At 37.4% G+C, this 15,086-nt stretch overlaps 1 protein-coding gene across 19 annotated transcripts in view; it reads left to right on the forward strand.

The window, feature by feature from the left end:
• Nucleotides 1-15,086, forward strand: part of FRMD3 (FERM domain containing 3) — a 329,113-nt gene that overhangs the window by 226,011 nt on the left and 88,016 nt on the right. For all 19 annotated transcript variants that reach the window (XM_074196651.1, XM_074196656.1, XM_074196661.1 and 16 more), the window contains one exon: nucleotides 1,730-1,853. In XM_074196651.1, coding sequence (XP_074052752.1) covers nucleotides 1,730-1,853 — 124 coding nt within the window. The remainder of the gene's footprint in view (nucleotides 1-1,729; nucleotides 1,854-15,086) is intronic.

Genomic DNA, 15,086 nt, shown 5'->3' on the forward strand with positions numbered 1-15,086 from the left:
TCTCTCCTTCCCACTCCCTCCTTCCCTTTAGTACTGGAGGCTATAAGCTTTCACTCCTTCCTTCACTAGGTTTGAGCCTCCTCTCTCTCTCTCTCTCTCTCTCTCTCTCTCTCTCTCTCTCTCTCTCTCTCTCTCTCTGTGTGTGTGTGTGTGTGTGTGTGTGTGTGTGTGTGTTTTATAGGAAAATGAGCCCCAGGTTGGTAGGCAGGATTGTTTTATACTGAGCTTACTGTACTATTTGTGTTAATTGTTTTAAGAATTAGTTAAGTCTATTGGTTGATGGTTAATAAGTGGTATGCTGGTAGGGTTCATGAACTCTAGAAGGACTGGTCAACTATGGAGTTATCAACACAACCTGAATTAGCATTTGCCCTGACCCAATTTGGGAGTGTGAGTACAAATTTAGGGAGCAATCTGGAAGGAGTACAGTACAGGAAAGAGTTAAATAGAGTTGGGAAAGACATATTGGGAAATGATTTTTGCATTGTGAAACAAAAACAAATCAACAAACTTTTTTTTTTATGATTAGAAACTGCTGCTTACCAGAGAACATAACTATTGTCATTTGCCTGTAAAGCTATCACAAATTGGAGCCATATTCAAGAACTCAGTAATGGGGCTCCAGGGATAGCTAAGGAGAACATTAAAAAATAAATAATTAGTTTGAGAGATACTTCTTGCTGGGTTCTATTGGTATTTAATGGGGGTGCTGCTGCCAAATACCCTCATGTGTGATCATAGTCCTAATGAAGCTATAGATAGATTTAAAAAAGCTATAATATTATTGATGCTTTAAAATGGGGGGGGGGGTGGTGACTGTGATTTCATTGGTATAAGGAACTTTTATTTGAGGAAACTCTCCTTACTGGTATGGTTGATATCTTCTCTGAAATTTATAATTTTAACACAATGCAAAGTTAAATGACCCTGAAAAGTTAAATGACTTTAGTGTCCCTGTTCACACAGCTGATGTATATCAGAAGGAGGACTTGAACTTAGGTCTTCCTAACTCTAAAGCTAACTTTCTATTGTCTATAGCAAACCTTGTTTTCAGGGATCCTCTAATGTTTATTTGACTTGAACACCATTGCTTTGGGGTAGTTAGGTGATGCAGTGGATAGAGTGTCAGACTTAAGAGTCAGGAAGACTCATCTTCCTGAGATTGAATCTGGCTTCAGACAGTAATTGTGTGACCCTGGACAAATCATTTCATCTTTTTATACCTCAGTTTCCACATTTATAAAGAGCTGCAGAAGGAAATGGCAAACTTTTCCAGTATCTTCGGCAAGAAAACCTCCAAAAAGGACCCTAAGAATTGGATATAACTGAAAATGACTCAACAACCACTACTATCACCACTGTTCTACATCATGTTCCCTTTCTTTAAAATTAATGGGAAAAAGAAACTAAGGGAGGAATCATGAATGATAAATTGTAACCCTCCACTTTTTCTACTTAGCTTCAAATGCACAATAAGAGTTCAAGGGTATCCATGGAAGCAAGCTATGGAATTCCTTGGCGACTGGGGAAAGGGGGATAGCAAATATATATTGTGTTAGGTATGCACTTAATCTGACCTTTCTTTTAATTAATTCAGAATGACATGAAACTCCCACTGGGAAATGTTTTCTGCATAATGTTCATTTACTTGTTCTTAATCAGTCTCTCTCTCTCTCTCTCTCTCTCTCTCTCTCTCTCTCTCTCTCTCTGTCCCTCCCCTCCTTCACAGCTGAGCTTGGGGATTATGACCCTGATGAACATCCGGAGAATTACATCAGTGACTTTGAGATTTTCCCTAAGCAGTCCCACAAGCTAGAAAGGAAAATAATGGAAATGCACAGGAATGAACTCAGGTAATATGGCATGCTATTTGTCAGTGTGCCTCAATGATGCATAGCATACAGAAATCCTTTTTTTTGAGAAGCCAGAAGACTTGGTTGTATGCTTGCAGAGTTCTTGTCATCAAAGTAGGGGGGGTAGCTGTCATTATCAATCATTACATCTGTATGTGGTATAGTGTAAACTAACTTAGGAAACTTGGAGGGAGAGTTGGAATATTTTTCTTGTATATATTGTTTTCCCAATGGTGACTTGTCAACTACCCTATTTATTGAGGTAAGATTTGTGGTAATACATATGTACATATGTTTCTATATCAACTCTTTTATTTTTAGCATATACTTTTCCTAGGGTAGTTGTTGGAAGCCTTGATACTAAATAGTATTGACATCCCCATGCCCAGTTGCTTTTGAGACAAGAATTTATTTTATTACTCTATATTTCCTCTTACTATGATCTTGAAAGGGACTACTGACTCCATAAAAAATGAGGGGATAGGCTATCAGAAATGAAAAGAGACAATACTTGGGATCAGTTCCTAGCTTGGGATTCTCATTTAGTGCTTGTGATGAATGACTCCTCCATCATCATAACCTGGGTCCGGTGGGAAACAGAGCCAGAGTTTTTAGAAGGTTGCAATGAATATAGACCTTGTTATGGGACGATACAGCTGAGAACTACCGGAGTCAAGATGCTGTCTCATTACTCTGAAGGGAAATAGTTTCATAGAATTTACAATTCAGTTGGTCCCTGAAGAGCTGCCTTGGGCACGAACACCCCCTTCTGGTCAGTCTGGGACATAGCATGATTCCCTAGTTAAGAAAGAACTACAAATTTACTTTGGTTGGAGGGATTCCTGGAAAACCACTCTTCTTGCAGAAAAGGAAAACCCAAAATAGCAAAAAGAAGACATTCATACAGAATTTCTAAAAAAAGGAACCACGAAGGCAAGCAAACTATTTCTTCAGATAGTGTCCTCAACTGGTTCATATTTCTTTCAAAAAAACACCTACAGTTTTTAAATTTTGGAGAAGCAATTTGTCACAGAACTGAAACCTCTCCATTGAGACACATAGATTCCTTCCCAAATATAATGGAGTAAAAATGTAATTTGCTCATTGCTTAATTTTGGGATCATAGAATCACATATCTATCACTTAGCAGAGAACCTAACAAGTCCGTTGATTGAGGAATAGAACTGGAAAGGACCCCAGAAGTTAAGTAGTTCAACACAATCATTTTTCAGATAAAAAAAAACTGAGCACCAGTAAGATTGTGATTTTCCCAGGATCACAGAGGTAGTAACCATCAGAAGGAGAATTTGAACTCATTTCCTCTGAATTCAGAGTTCCTGCTATGAACCATTACAGAAAGAAAAATTTATTTGATACTGAGGAATTTAATGACAGTAAATTTTCTTTTGATTTGGAAATTTTTCCTCTAGCCTATGGTTCAATACCAACATCTCACTTTGATTTGTGTGAAATCAGTATGAAACATGTCAATGGCTTTTGAAACAGAAAATCTTGAAAATAAGACATATACCCTTTGGTTCTAGTACCTCAAAGAGAACAGTTATCTTTCCCTTTGGCACTTCTTTGTACTGTGTCTGCTTAGCATGTGGGGCTGTGTTTGAAGTTGGAGGTATGTTAATTGGGCTTTGTACTTGTCTCTGATTTTGTTGCCTGTCATCATCAGAAGGAATCTGCAGCATCCAGGAAATATGGGACTGTATAGGCAGGCAGTGTTTCTACTTTGTTGAGCCAAAATTCACTGACTTTACTTGAAAGATCCATGTTGCAAAACATGTTCATATTAGACCTGCCAGACAAAGTCTACCTGAAAAAGAAAGAATTGAAATAGTATATCTTAAATATCATGTAGTCCAAAATAATAGCATGGCAACCTATTATATCATGCTGACATTTTCTTATCAATGCATTTACCTCTGACAAGAGCAAAGGATAACTGTTAGTTTGTGTTTCCATTGATACCCTTACAATATCAAAAGAAAATAAAGATTCAGTGGATCAAACTTATGGGAGCACAGTAGCAGAAATCATATAGAAAGTACAAGTATGAATAAGTTAAGGATTTTCTTCATTATCATCATTATTATTATTTCTAACTCTGGGACCCCATTTGGGGTTTTCTTGGCAAAGATGCTAATTCTGATTTGCCATTTTTTCCTCAAGCTAATTTTATAGATGAGGAAATTGAAGCAAATAGGGTGAGGATGAAGTGATTTGCCCAGGGTCACACAGCTAGTAAATATCTGAGACTGGATTTGAACTCAGATCTTAACTCTGGGCCTGGAGCTCTATTCATTGTAATCTCTTAGTTGCCATCATCATTACAACTGACTTTTACAAAGTGCCTTACAAATATCTCATTTGATTCTCAGAAACAACTCTGGGAGATGGACGCTATTATTATCATTCCTATTTTACAGATGAGGAAACTGAGGTAGTTTAAATGATTATTCCAGATTCATCCAACTAGTAAACTTCTGAAATCAGTCTTTCTGATTTCAAATCCAATACTCTGTTTACTAAGCTACCCAGCTTCCTTATTGAAGAGAATACCTTCAATATTGGAATCCCAGATTATTTGAATAGTTATTTATTGTGCCTTATCTTCTCTCCAAATTGTCCTATGCTTTCTCTGTGCTGGTGGAGTAAAGAGATGTTCTGAGTTAGTTTTGGAAAATGAAAATAGAAAAAGAAGTCAATGGTGTAAAGAGCCTGTGGCTCATTTGGGGTTGGAATGAAAACTCTGTTAGTACTCATTGAATTAGCTTGGTGCCCCAGGGACCTTTCATACACTTGATTTTAAAGCAATGGTGAAAATGCTGACAGATTTGTATTGAGACAATGACCTGCAAACTCAAGTGTACTTAGTGAACATGTAATTCAGCAGGAATGATAGGTGAGAGCACATGACAGCTTGACAAAGGTATGATTTATTGCTCTCTCTAAGTTACCTACCAGCCATCCTATCCTATGAAGAAAGGGATAATGCAGTGACAGTTGAGTTACCACTTGGAGGCTATAGGAATTGCTCCCATTTAACATCTAGAGTTACCTGTCTTTTTTGATGGAGAAAAAAAGTCTTTGGAATCAGCTTCAATTTTTGTCTTGGGTGGGATGGGAGTTTCAGAATTATAATAATTGCTGAGGATCACAGCTGCTTCTATGGTGGTGATCATCAAAAGATCATAAATTTAGACATGGAAGAGACCTCAGAGACCATTCAGTTCCATTTCCTTATTTTAGAGATGAGAAAAATGAGGGCAGGAGATGTTAAATGTTTTGACCATTGTCTCAAGTAGTGGATCTGAGGTTCAAATTCACATTCTTTGATTCTTAATTCATCCTTTCTATTGCTCTATGATGTCTCTGTAAAAGAGTCCTATTGAGGACTGTTTTCTCTCCATCCTATTTTCTTCTGTTTATTCTTCTCATCCTGCCCTCCTCAAAAGTCTTTTTCCCTGCTGATCAAATTTTCTATTCATTTCTGATCCTGATTAAGCATCAGGAATGCTTAATATTCTTTACTTTGTTAAATGTCTATTTTTTCCACTGAAGGATTATACTCAGTTTTTTTCTGAGTTTGTTATTCTTGGTTGTAATCCTAGCTCTTTTGCCTTCCAGAATATCATATTTTTAAGTCCTCTGGTTCTTTCATGTGGAAGCTGCTAAGTTTTATGTGATTCTGACTGTGACTCCAGGATATTTAGATTGTTTATTTTTGGATGCTTGTAATATTTTCTCCTTGACTTGGGAGCTCTAGAATTTGGCTATAATATTTTGATTTAATGTTGAGATCTCTTTTAGGAAGTGATTGGTAAATTCTTTCAATTTCTATTTTACTTTCTGGATCTAAAATATGGGGATAGTTTTCCATTATAATTTCCTGAAATATGATGTTTAGGCTCTTTTTCTTTTGATTATGGCTTTCAGATAATCCAATAATTCTTTTTTTGATTTTATTTTGAGTGTTACAATTTTTCCCCTTTCCTACTTCCCTCCCCCCACCCCCTACAGAAGGCAATCTGTTAGTCTTTACATTGTTTCTATGGTATACCTTGCTTTAAGTTGAATGTGTTGAGAGAGAAATCATATACTTAAGGAGAAAATAAAACATTAGAGAGAGCAAAATTATGTATTACATAAGATAATTTTTTAAAAAATAATTGAAGGTAATAGACTTTGATCTTTGTTTAAACTCCACAGTTCTTTCTTTGGATACAGAAGGTATTCTCCATCACAGATACTCTAAAATTGTCCCTGAATATTGCACTGATGAAATGAACAAGTGCATTAAGGTTGATCATCACCCCCATGTTCCCGTTAGGGTGTACAATGTTCTTCTGGTTCTGCTCATCTTGTTCAGCATCAGTTCATGCAAGTCTTTCCAGCCTTCCCTGAATTTCCATCCCTCCTGGTTTCTAAAAGAACAAATAGTGTTCCATGACATACATATACCACAATTTGTTCAGCCATTTCCCAATTGATAGACATCCCCTCGATTTCCAATTCTTTGCCATCACAAACAGAGCTGCTATGAATATTTTGGTATACATGATGTTTTTACCCTTTTTCATGATCTCTTCAGGATATAGACCCAGTAGTGAGTGGTATTACAGGCTCAAAGGGTATGCACATTTTTATTGCACAATTACTCCTAAAGGAGTAATTCCAAATTGCTCTCCAGAAAGGTTGGATGAGTTCACAGCTCCATCAACAATATATTAGTGTCAGGGGCGGCTAGGTGGCATAGTGGATAAAGCATGGGCCGTGGAGTCAGGAATACCCGGGTTCAAATTCGTTCTCAGACACTTAATAATTACCTAGCTGTGTGACCTTAGACAAGCCACTTAACCCTGTTTACCTTGCAAAAACCTAAAAAACAAAACAAAAAAACCCCAAAACAATATATTAGTGTCCCAGGTTTCCCACATCCTTTCTAACATTGAATACTGTCCTATTGGCCAATCTGATAGGTGTGATGTGATAGCTCAGAGATGTTTTAATTTGCATTTCTCTAATCAGTAATGATTTGGAGCAATTTTTCATGTGACAATGGATCATTTTGATTTCATCTGTAAGTTGCCTTTGCATATCCTTTGACTAATTGTCAATTGGGGAATGGCTTTTTTTTTTTATAAATTTGACTCAGTTTTCTATATACTTTAGAAATGAGACCTTTGCCAGAAATACTAGTTGTAAAAATTGTTTCCCAATTTACTGCATTTCTTTTGATCTTGGTTACAGTGGTTTGTTTGTGCAAAAGCTTTTTTAATTTAATGTAATCAAAATTATTTAATTTGTTTTTAATGTTGTTCTCCATCTCTTCCTTGGTCATAAACTGTTTCTCTTTCAATACTCTCTTCTCTCTAGATTTTCAGGACATTCCTCTCTCTTGGTTCTCTCTGTCTGTCTCAAAGGATCCTTCTCACTCCCCTTTGCTGGTTGATCATGCCCCCTTCTCTCCTTTGACTCTGTCACTCCCTGGTGTAGGCATTCAACTCTTCACACCTGGACTATCTAAGCAGCCTTCTGTTGGTCTTCTTGTCAGACCAGGTCTCTCCTCATTCCAGTCTGCCTTCTACTTAACCTGTCAAAGTCATCTTCCTAAAGGACTGTTGGTTTTTATCATGCTACCTCCGTATTCTTTACACACCTATAATTTCTATGATCAAATTAAAAATTTGCCCTTTCAAAGTCCTTTATAACCTCTTTCTTCCAATCTCTCACCCTTACCTCATACTCCTTCTCTCCAGTCTTCTTATACCTTATTTTCCATCACATACTGAGATTCAGTGATACTGGTCTCTACTATTTCTCAAACTTTGATACTTCATTTTCTGACTGACCATTTTTGCTAGTGCCTTTAACTCAAATCACTTTGACTATCTTTGACCAACAACAGGTTTTAGTCCAGGCCCCACTTGGTCCATTCTTTGTCTCATTTCTTACCTAGCCTTAATCACTGAATGGGCCTTGCCTCAGTCAAACTGAGAACTGGGGAAAGCCCTTTATCTAAAAGGGTCAAGGTTTCCCACTACATCCAGCGCTATCTACAGTTGTCCTGATCCATATCTCACCACATCTTGCCAGATGGCTCTTAAGAAGAAAATGAATCTGGTGAATTTACACAACCCTCTCACACTTAAATCAAATTCATTTGTAAGTCATGGCATCATCTTCTTGATGCCACAGTCCTTGATGCCACAAAGAACAAACAAGCAACAACCACTGTGTTTGGAAAAACCTTCCTTCTCACTATTTCTTATTATCTTGGCTTCCTTCAAGGCTCAGCAAAAATCCCAAGATTCCCTTTTCAGATCCCTTCTTTAATTCTAGTTCTTTCCCTCTATTGGTTACTTCAAATTTATGGTATAAATAGCTTGTTAGTATATAGTTACTTAAATATTGTCTCTCTCATAAGACTATGAGCTTCTTGAGAGTAAAGATTGACTTTTGTCTTTTGCACAAAACATAAATCAGATGCTTAATAAATTTATTATTATTAAATAAATTAGTTTATTACCTGAACTCTGATACTTATTGTGTATATGATATTGGACAAATCACTTAATCTCCATCTCTATCACTTAATACCTGTGTAACTGGTAAAAGATACAACCTCTGTGGGCCTTGGTTTCCTCAACTGTAAAATAAGAGAGTTAGATTAGAAGGGTCCCCTTGGATTACTTCCGTTTTATGGCTTTATGATCCTATGAACCTCTCTGGACTTCTTTCCTCATCTGTAAAATTAGGAATTTAGAGGTTATATATGTGTGGTCCAGTGACTCATTTTATTTAAACTATTTTAAAAATCATTTTAGAATTGAATATGATTAGATGGCTACTGTATACCTTTCTCCATCTTTGGGACTAAGATTTAAGAAGCCTGTCTATATTACTGAGAGTTTTTGTTTTATCAGATATATTTTTACTCCTTATGTCTCAGTATTAGCTTTTCATTCTTTTTTTTTTTTTGTTAAACAAAATCTTAGTTTTCTTTAGTGGCAGTTCATTCTTTATCTAAGTCATTGCAACCAGCAGGTCTCCTGTTTAAACAGTGGTGTCTTGGGGATTCCTAGCTTTCAGGGTCAGATTTGAAGTCAGCTCCTCTTGACTCCAGGACTCTATCTGCTGTGCCATCTAGTTGCCTCTCCATTGTAATTTTTTAAATCTAATTTTGTGGTCTCCTTTCAGTCTAGGTTTCATGGACCTCCTATTAAGAATTTTTGTCTTAGAGATCATCTGATCCAATCTCCTTATCATACAGAGAAGAAAGAAAGAAAGGCCAACAGTGATGAAATGAAGTGGAAGTTTGGAGGCAGTGAGATAGTACAATAGATGCAGCCCAGGACTTTGAGTCAGGAAGACCTGAGTTCAAACCCTGCCTTACATGTTTATCAGCTGTGTGACCCTCGACAAGTCACTTAACCACTCTGCGCCTCATTTTTCCTCATCCGTAAAATGGGAATTATAATAGCACTCATCTCCTAAATGATAAAATGAGTTAACCTGTATCATGATATGAAAATCTGAAAATATTATAAAAGTGCTATATTATATTTATATTATATTATTATTTATATTATTATCACTATTATTTTATGCAGTAGTGATTTTTGTTGCTGTTACTTTCCCAGCATTATGCAGGGAATAAGTAGCAGAGTTTCAAATTAATAGATAATTTGAAAGGCATTTATTAGAAACTTATTGTATACCAGAATGGTAGCATGATGTAGTGAATAGAGGCCTTAACACTTAGAAGGCCTCAGTTCAAATCATTTTCTGACATATATTGGCAGTATGACCTTAGGTGAAGCATTTTTCCTCTGTTGCCCTTGGCAACTATCTAAGATCCTAAAATGTAGAGAAAGTGACCACCTACATTGTTAGGAAGGAGTTTTCTCTACCCCAAAATTTCTCATACAAATGAAATTTCAAGTCCTATCCCTATTATGTGCCAGTCCCTGTTTTATACATTGAAGATATATAAAGCCTGATGTGGCGAGTCCCTGTCAAACTGACACATTCTTAAAAATATATGAGACATATACACAATTTGTGAAAAGTGATTGAGGGAAGGCATTAGGAGCGTTGGTGAGGAGGGAACCAGGTAAACCTTCATGTAGAGAGTGGCATGTGAATTGAGCTTTTAAAGAAAGCCAGGGATGTTAAGAAGTGACAGCCTGTAGAGAGGTGATGAGGGGGAGATGGTACTGTGTAGGTGTGAGAGGACCCGTTTGTCTGGACTGTAGTCAGCAGAGTGTGAAGGCAGCCAGGGTTGCTAAGGTGATGTCGGGCTCCAATAAAAGCAACATGTTGCTTAGAACAGTGGAAGAGATAGACCCTCTTTACTTTGCCTTGGCCAGAGAGACTGGCCTCTTCTTATTGTTACTGGAGATGTCCAGGACTTTGTTTATTTGAAAGAGAGACGTGTTCTGTTTGAGGGACATATGCAATGGGGACTGGGGGCTGTTATCCTCCTGGCTGTTCTCATCCAGTCTGTTTTGCCTGGGGCCAAGAACTCATGGATCTCCTTGACCTGCTTAGAGTCAGAAGAGGCAAGAGAGACAAAACTAAAGTAAGTGAATGTTTGTGTGTGTGTGTGTGTGTGTGTGTGTGTGTGTGTGTGTGTGGTCCTGATGAGAGACACACAGGAAACTGCAACTAACTTAGCAGCAAGGGAAAATAATAGGACTACCATAGTTAATAATAAGAAGAATTTGTTGTTGTTTTTACTCATTTTTTTTAGTCATCCAACTTTATGACTCAATTTGGGATTTTCCCCATTTCCTTCTCCAGCTCATTTTACACATGAGGAAACTGAGACAAACAGGGTTAAGTGACTTGCCCAGGGTCACAATCTAGTAAGTATCTGAGACTGGATTTGAATTCAGGAAGATGAGTCTTTCTAACTCCAGTCTTTCTAACTCTAGCGCTTAGGTGCTCTAAGCTACTGTCTCTTCCAGCTGCCCCAATAATTAATAGCTAACATTTTTATTGTATCAGGAACTTATGTTAGACACTTTAAAAATATCTAATTTGATCATCATAATAATGCTAGAAAGCTGTTATTATCAATTCCATTTTACAGATGAGGAAATTGAGGGAGACAGAAATGAAATGAATTGCCCAGAATCATACAACTAATAGATTTCTGAGGCTTGATTGAAGCTTGGGCCTTCCTGACTCCAGTATGGCCCTGAGCTCTCTGTACCACCTGCTTACCTTTAGAAAAATCTCAAGTGGTCATCACAGCATCTTGCTTATGGTCCATCCTAGATTGATTTTGGCTGAGTGTCTTACCTGTGGTCCAGATAAGGGCTCATAATTTCCATTAGCAGTGATGTGACCCATGCTGATAGACAAAAAGAGATAAGCAAAGGCCAGAGTGATTCCTGAAGTATGACTCTGGTTTGGGATAGGGTTGGACTTCATCCCAGATCAGCTTCTGCCCCAAGGGTCCCACTATCATCCTTATAAGCTGCCAAATGCTTCTTTTGACTGTGGTCTCTCACTCTTTATTCCATTTGGCCTGGTTCATCTCCATAGTGTCTTGGTGCATATCACCTTAGACCAGAGGTCTACATTCATAGCATGTGGTTCATGATTCATACATTCATAGCATGTGATGGGAAATTCAATAAAAGTACTGGAGGTATCACTCCTTCATGGAACAGTTTTAACATTCATGCAAAGAGCAGAAGAAGAATTGGAAAGACCACCAGTGATCATGTAGTTCAACCCTTACCCTGAAAAAGAATCCCCATTATAACAGACCTAACTAGGGATGACATCCACCTCTCTGAAATTTTCCAGTGAGGGGGAATCCAAGAGCTTTTGAGGCAGCCCATTTTTGGATAGTCTTAAATTTTAGAAAGATTTTTTTTCCCTGCATCAGATCCAAAGGCTTGCATCTTTTACCCGTTGCTCTCGAATCAGCAACTTTACATTGTGTTTGCAGTGGTCTGCAGACACTTATTCATTCCTCACTTATGTCCCCTTCTCTCTAGTTCCACCTCCATTACTCTGATTCAATCTTGGACTCTTTCAATAGGCTTTCACTTGGTCTTTCTCACTTATGTGTTTCCCCACCCCAGTCCCTTGTCCATTCAGATGCCAAAGTGGTTTTTCTCAAGTGCAGTTTTTGTCATGGTGCTCCTCTACTCAACAAATTCCAGTGGCTCCCTGTCACCTTTGAGATCAATTATAAATTTTTTTTTGGCTTTTATAACCCTTCAAAGTCTGTCTTCTTACAAACTTTCTATCTTTTTACTTTCAACTCCCTTCTAAAAAAAGTCTATCATCTGAAGGTAGTAAGTCTTCTAGTTTTTCCTTTTAGAGGGTGCTCTATCTCTTGACTCTCATTTCTTTTCTGGCAATGGAGTTAAGTGACTTGCTCAAGGTCACACAGCTAGGCAATTATTAAGAGTCTGAGATCATATTTGAACTCATGTCCTCCTAACTCCAGGACTCTATCCACTGCACCATCTAGCTGCCTTGTCTTGATTCCTTTTCATTGGCTGTCTCCCATTCCTGTTTGTTTTTTCCTTCCCACACCTGTCTCTTGACTTCCCTGGCTTCTTTCAAGACTCAACTCAGCCAGAGGACCCTCTACATGCAAACTGGAGAACCACTATCCATTCTCTGGATTCAATATTCTTTGTTCTACTCCTCTCCATTTTGCCCAAGATGCCCTTCACATGTGAGATATCCTCCTTCTTCCTCTGAGATTTTTAGAGTTCCTTCTCAGTTCTATTTAGAAGTAAAATTCTTAATGAAACCTTTTCCCATTCTCTTCTTGGTTAATGTCCTTTTCCTTCTTAGATTATATACCATCTTTGATCTGCTTATTCAGTGAGATTGAGTATGTAGAATGTATGTATTGAGTATGTAGCATTATTTTATAAATGCTAATATTGATATTATTATTATGATCTCTATACATATTGTATTCCTTCAGTAGAATGCAAGTTCTTCATAGGATAGGACTGCTTGATTTTTGTCATTGAGTTTTCTGGACCTATCTTGGAATGGGTTGATCAGTCTTTGCATTGGATTGAATTGAATAGTGGGGTCATCACAAATGGTCACCCTATCAACTAGTAAACTTCCTTAAGCAGAACCTGGTGATATAGAATATTCTTCTTATGAGAAAGAAAAAAATGATTGATTATCACTCCATTTAATGTTCTCAGTAAGTACTGATGTTCTATCACAATCCACATTATATCACCTCATTATAGAAGTAATGAAATATGATTTTTTTTCAGTTCTTTAAAGTAGTCAAATGCACCCTCAGGAACAGCTTCACTCATGAATGAGATTATAATTAGTGAGATTTTCTAGCTCTAGTTTTATACTTAAGAACTGATGATCTGTATTAAAGGGTAATGCAGATGTCCTTTGTAATGATAAATCTAAAGACATTGATGATGAAAGAATAAATTACACTAGGTAGGTCACGTCTGTCTCATGTAAAAGAAGGGTTATGGGGGTGGATGAGAAGGAAGAGAAAAAGAAAGAACATTTTCTATCAGAATTTGAGGGGGTAAAGTATATGTTCTCTTTGGTGGATGGAATCATAAGGCAGGTTTTGAATCTTGGTTCTACCACTCAGGACTTGTATGACCTTGAACAAGTCACATAACCTTCTGGGGACTTTCTTCATCTGTAATATTAGGAGTTGAATTCAAGCCCCATTCTGGTTCTTCCCAGTGCTGAAACTATAATCTGTTCATTTATAATTCCTTCTGAGTTCAAACTCTTTCAAGACTGTGGGAGGAAGGATGGGCACTCCCTTTCATATCTTTCAGAGGCTGTGCGAAGCAAGAACTGAGAAGGTCCCATTTATATGGAAGTTTTGGGGGTGTTCCTTGAGGCTTTGTTAGATTTCCAGAGGTCCCCGAGAGTCTTTCAGGAACTGAGTTGGAAAGGACCTCAAAGACCTAACCCATATCTGAACAAGATTTACCCTGTACTAGAGGTGATTGTAGACTTTTGTATTCAGTGCAATATTTAGGTTGGTTGAGATCTTTTGGATGCAGACTTATATGTAACATTTTATTTATCCTTTTTATCTTTATGACATCTATAAATTCAATGAGTATGCCATCTCCATCTTTTGTAAATTTTTTTTTATTTAAGGCAATGGGGTTAAGTGACTTGCCCAAGATCACACAGCTAGGCAATTATTAAGTGTCTGAGGTCGAATTTGAATGCAGATCCTCCTGACTCCTGGGCCGGTGCTCTATCCAATGCACCATGTAGCTGTCCTCAATCTCTCCATCTTCATTGAAGTTGCGAACAAAAATCTTAAGTAGCACAGGGCTTGTAGCACTACCATGTGTGATGTCTAACCTTGGATGAGTCACCTTTCTGGGACTATTTCTTTGATAAAGTGGAAGAATTACCATATCTGGAATCAGAATTACAGATATTCAAATTCTACCTTTGATGATTACATTCCATGCCACTTAAAATCCTTTGGTCTCTCAGTTTTCTCATTTTGTAAATTAAGGGAATTTAGATTAGATGACTTTTTGAGATCCACTGCAGTTTTAAGTATTTTTTAAAACCTTAGCTCATTTATTATTTTGTGGGGTATGTTTTTCAGTATGGTTGAAATTGCTGCCTATGGCAAATCTGTCAGTCTAAGAACCTCCTCCTATCTTTCTTTTGACTGTCTAGATGGTCTGTATATGTTGGAAATGGAAAGATTTTTTTCAGGTACCTCTGCCCAAGTCCCTTGCCATCTATCAGGGGATATCTTAAAGTACAGAAAGGTCAGATGATGGCCGATAAAGTAGTATGTTCTACTAGCTGCTGCCAAGGATTCAGAGGTAGTGGACCATTGTCTTTTTATATGGAGATCATTTTTTGGGTCTCCTATATATCTTTGTTCAGGCTGGGCCAATCACTTGCTTTCCTTGCAACCTACAATCAAAGGATATAAGATGCTAAGAGGTGGAACAAGAACTGCCTTTGGAATTAGAGCATCTGGGATAAAATTCCACCTCTGCTGATATTTCTGTGACTGTGAACAAATCTCTTCATTTCTCATGGCTTTCAATTTCTACATCCATAAAATAGGGAGTTGGAGAAAACAAGTCACTTGTAGCTTTAGACTTACCCCCTTAGGATTCTGAGGTCACAACATCTCAAATTGAAAACTATTCAGATAGTTACTTTATTCACATTTTTTTCCTAAGTGAAATA

The sequence above is a fragment of the Macrotis lagotis genome, chromosome 8 (assembly GCF_037893015.1).
Source record: "Macrotis lagotis isolate mMagLag1 chromosome 8, bilby.v1.9.chrom.fasta, whole genome shotgun sequence".
Taxonomy (NCBI): domain Eukaryota; kingdom Metazoa; phylum Chordata; class Mammalia; order Peramelemorphia; family Peramelidae; genus Macrotis; species Macrotis lagotis.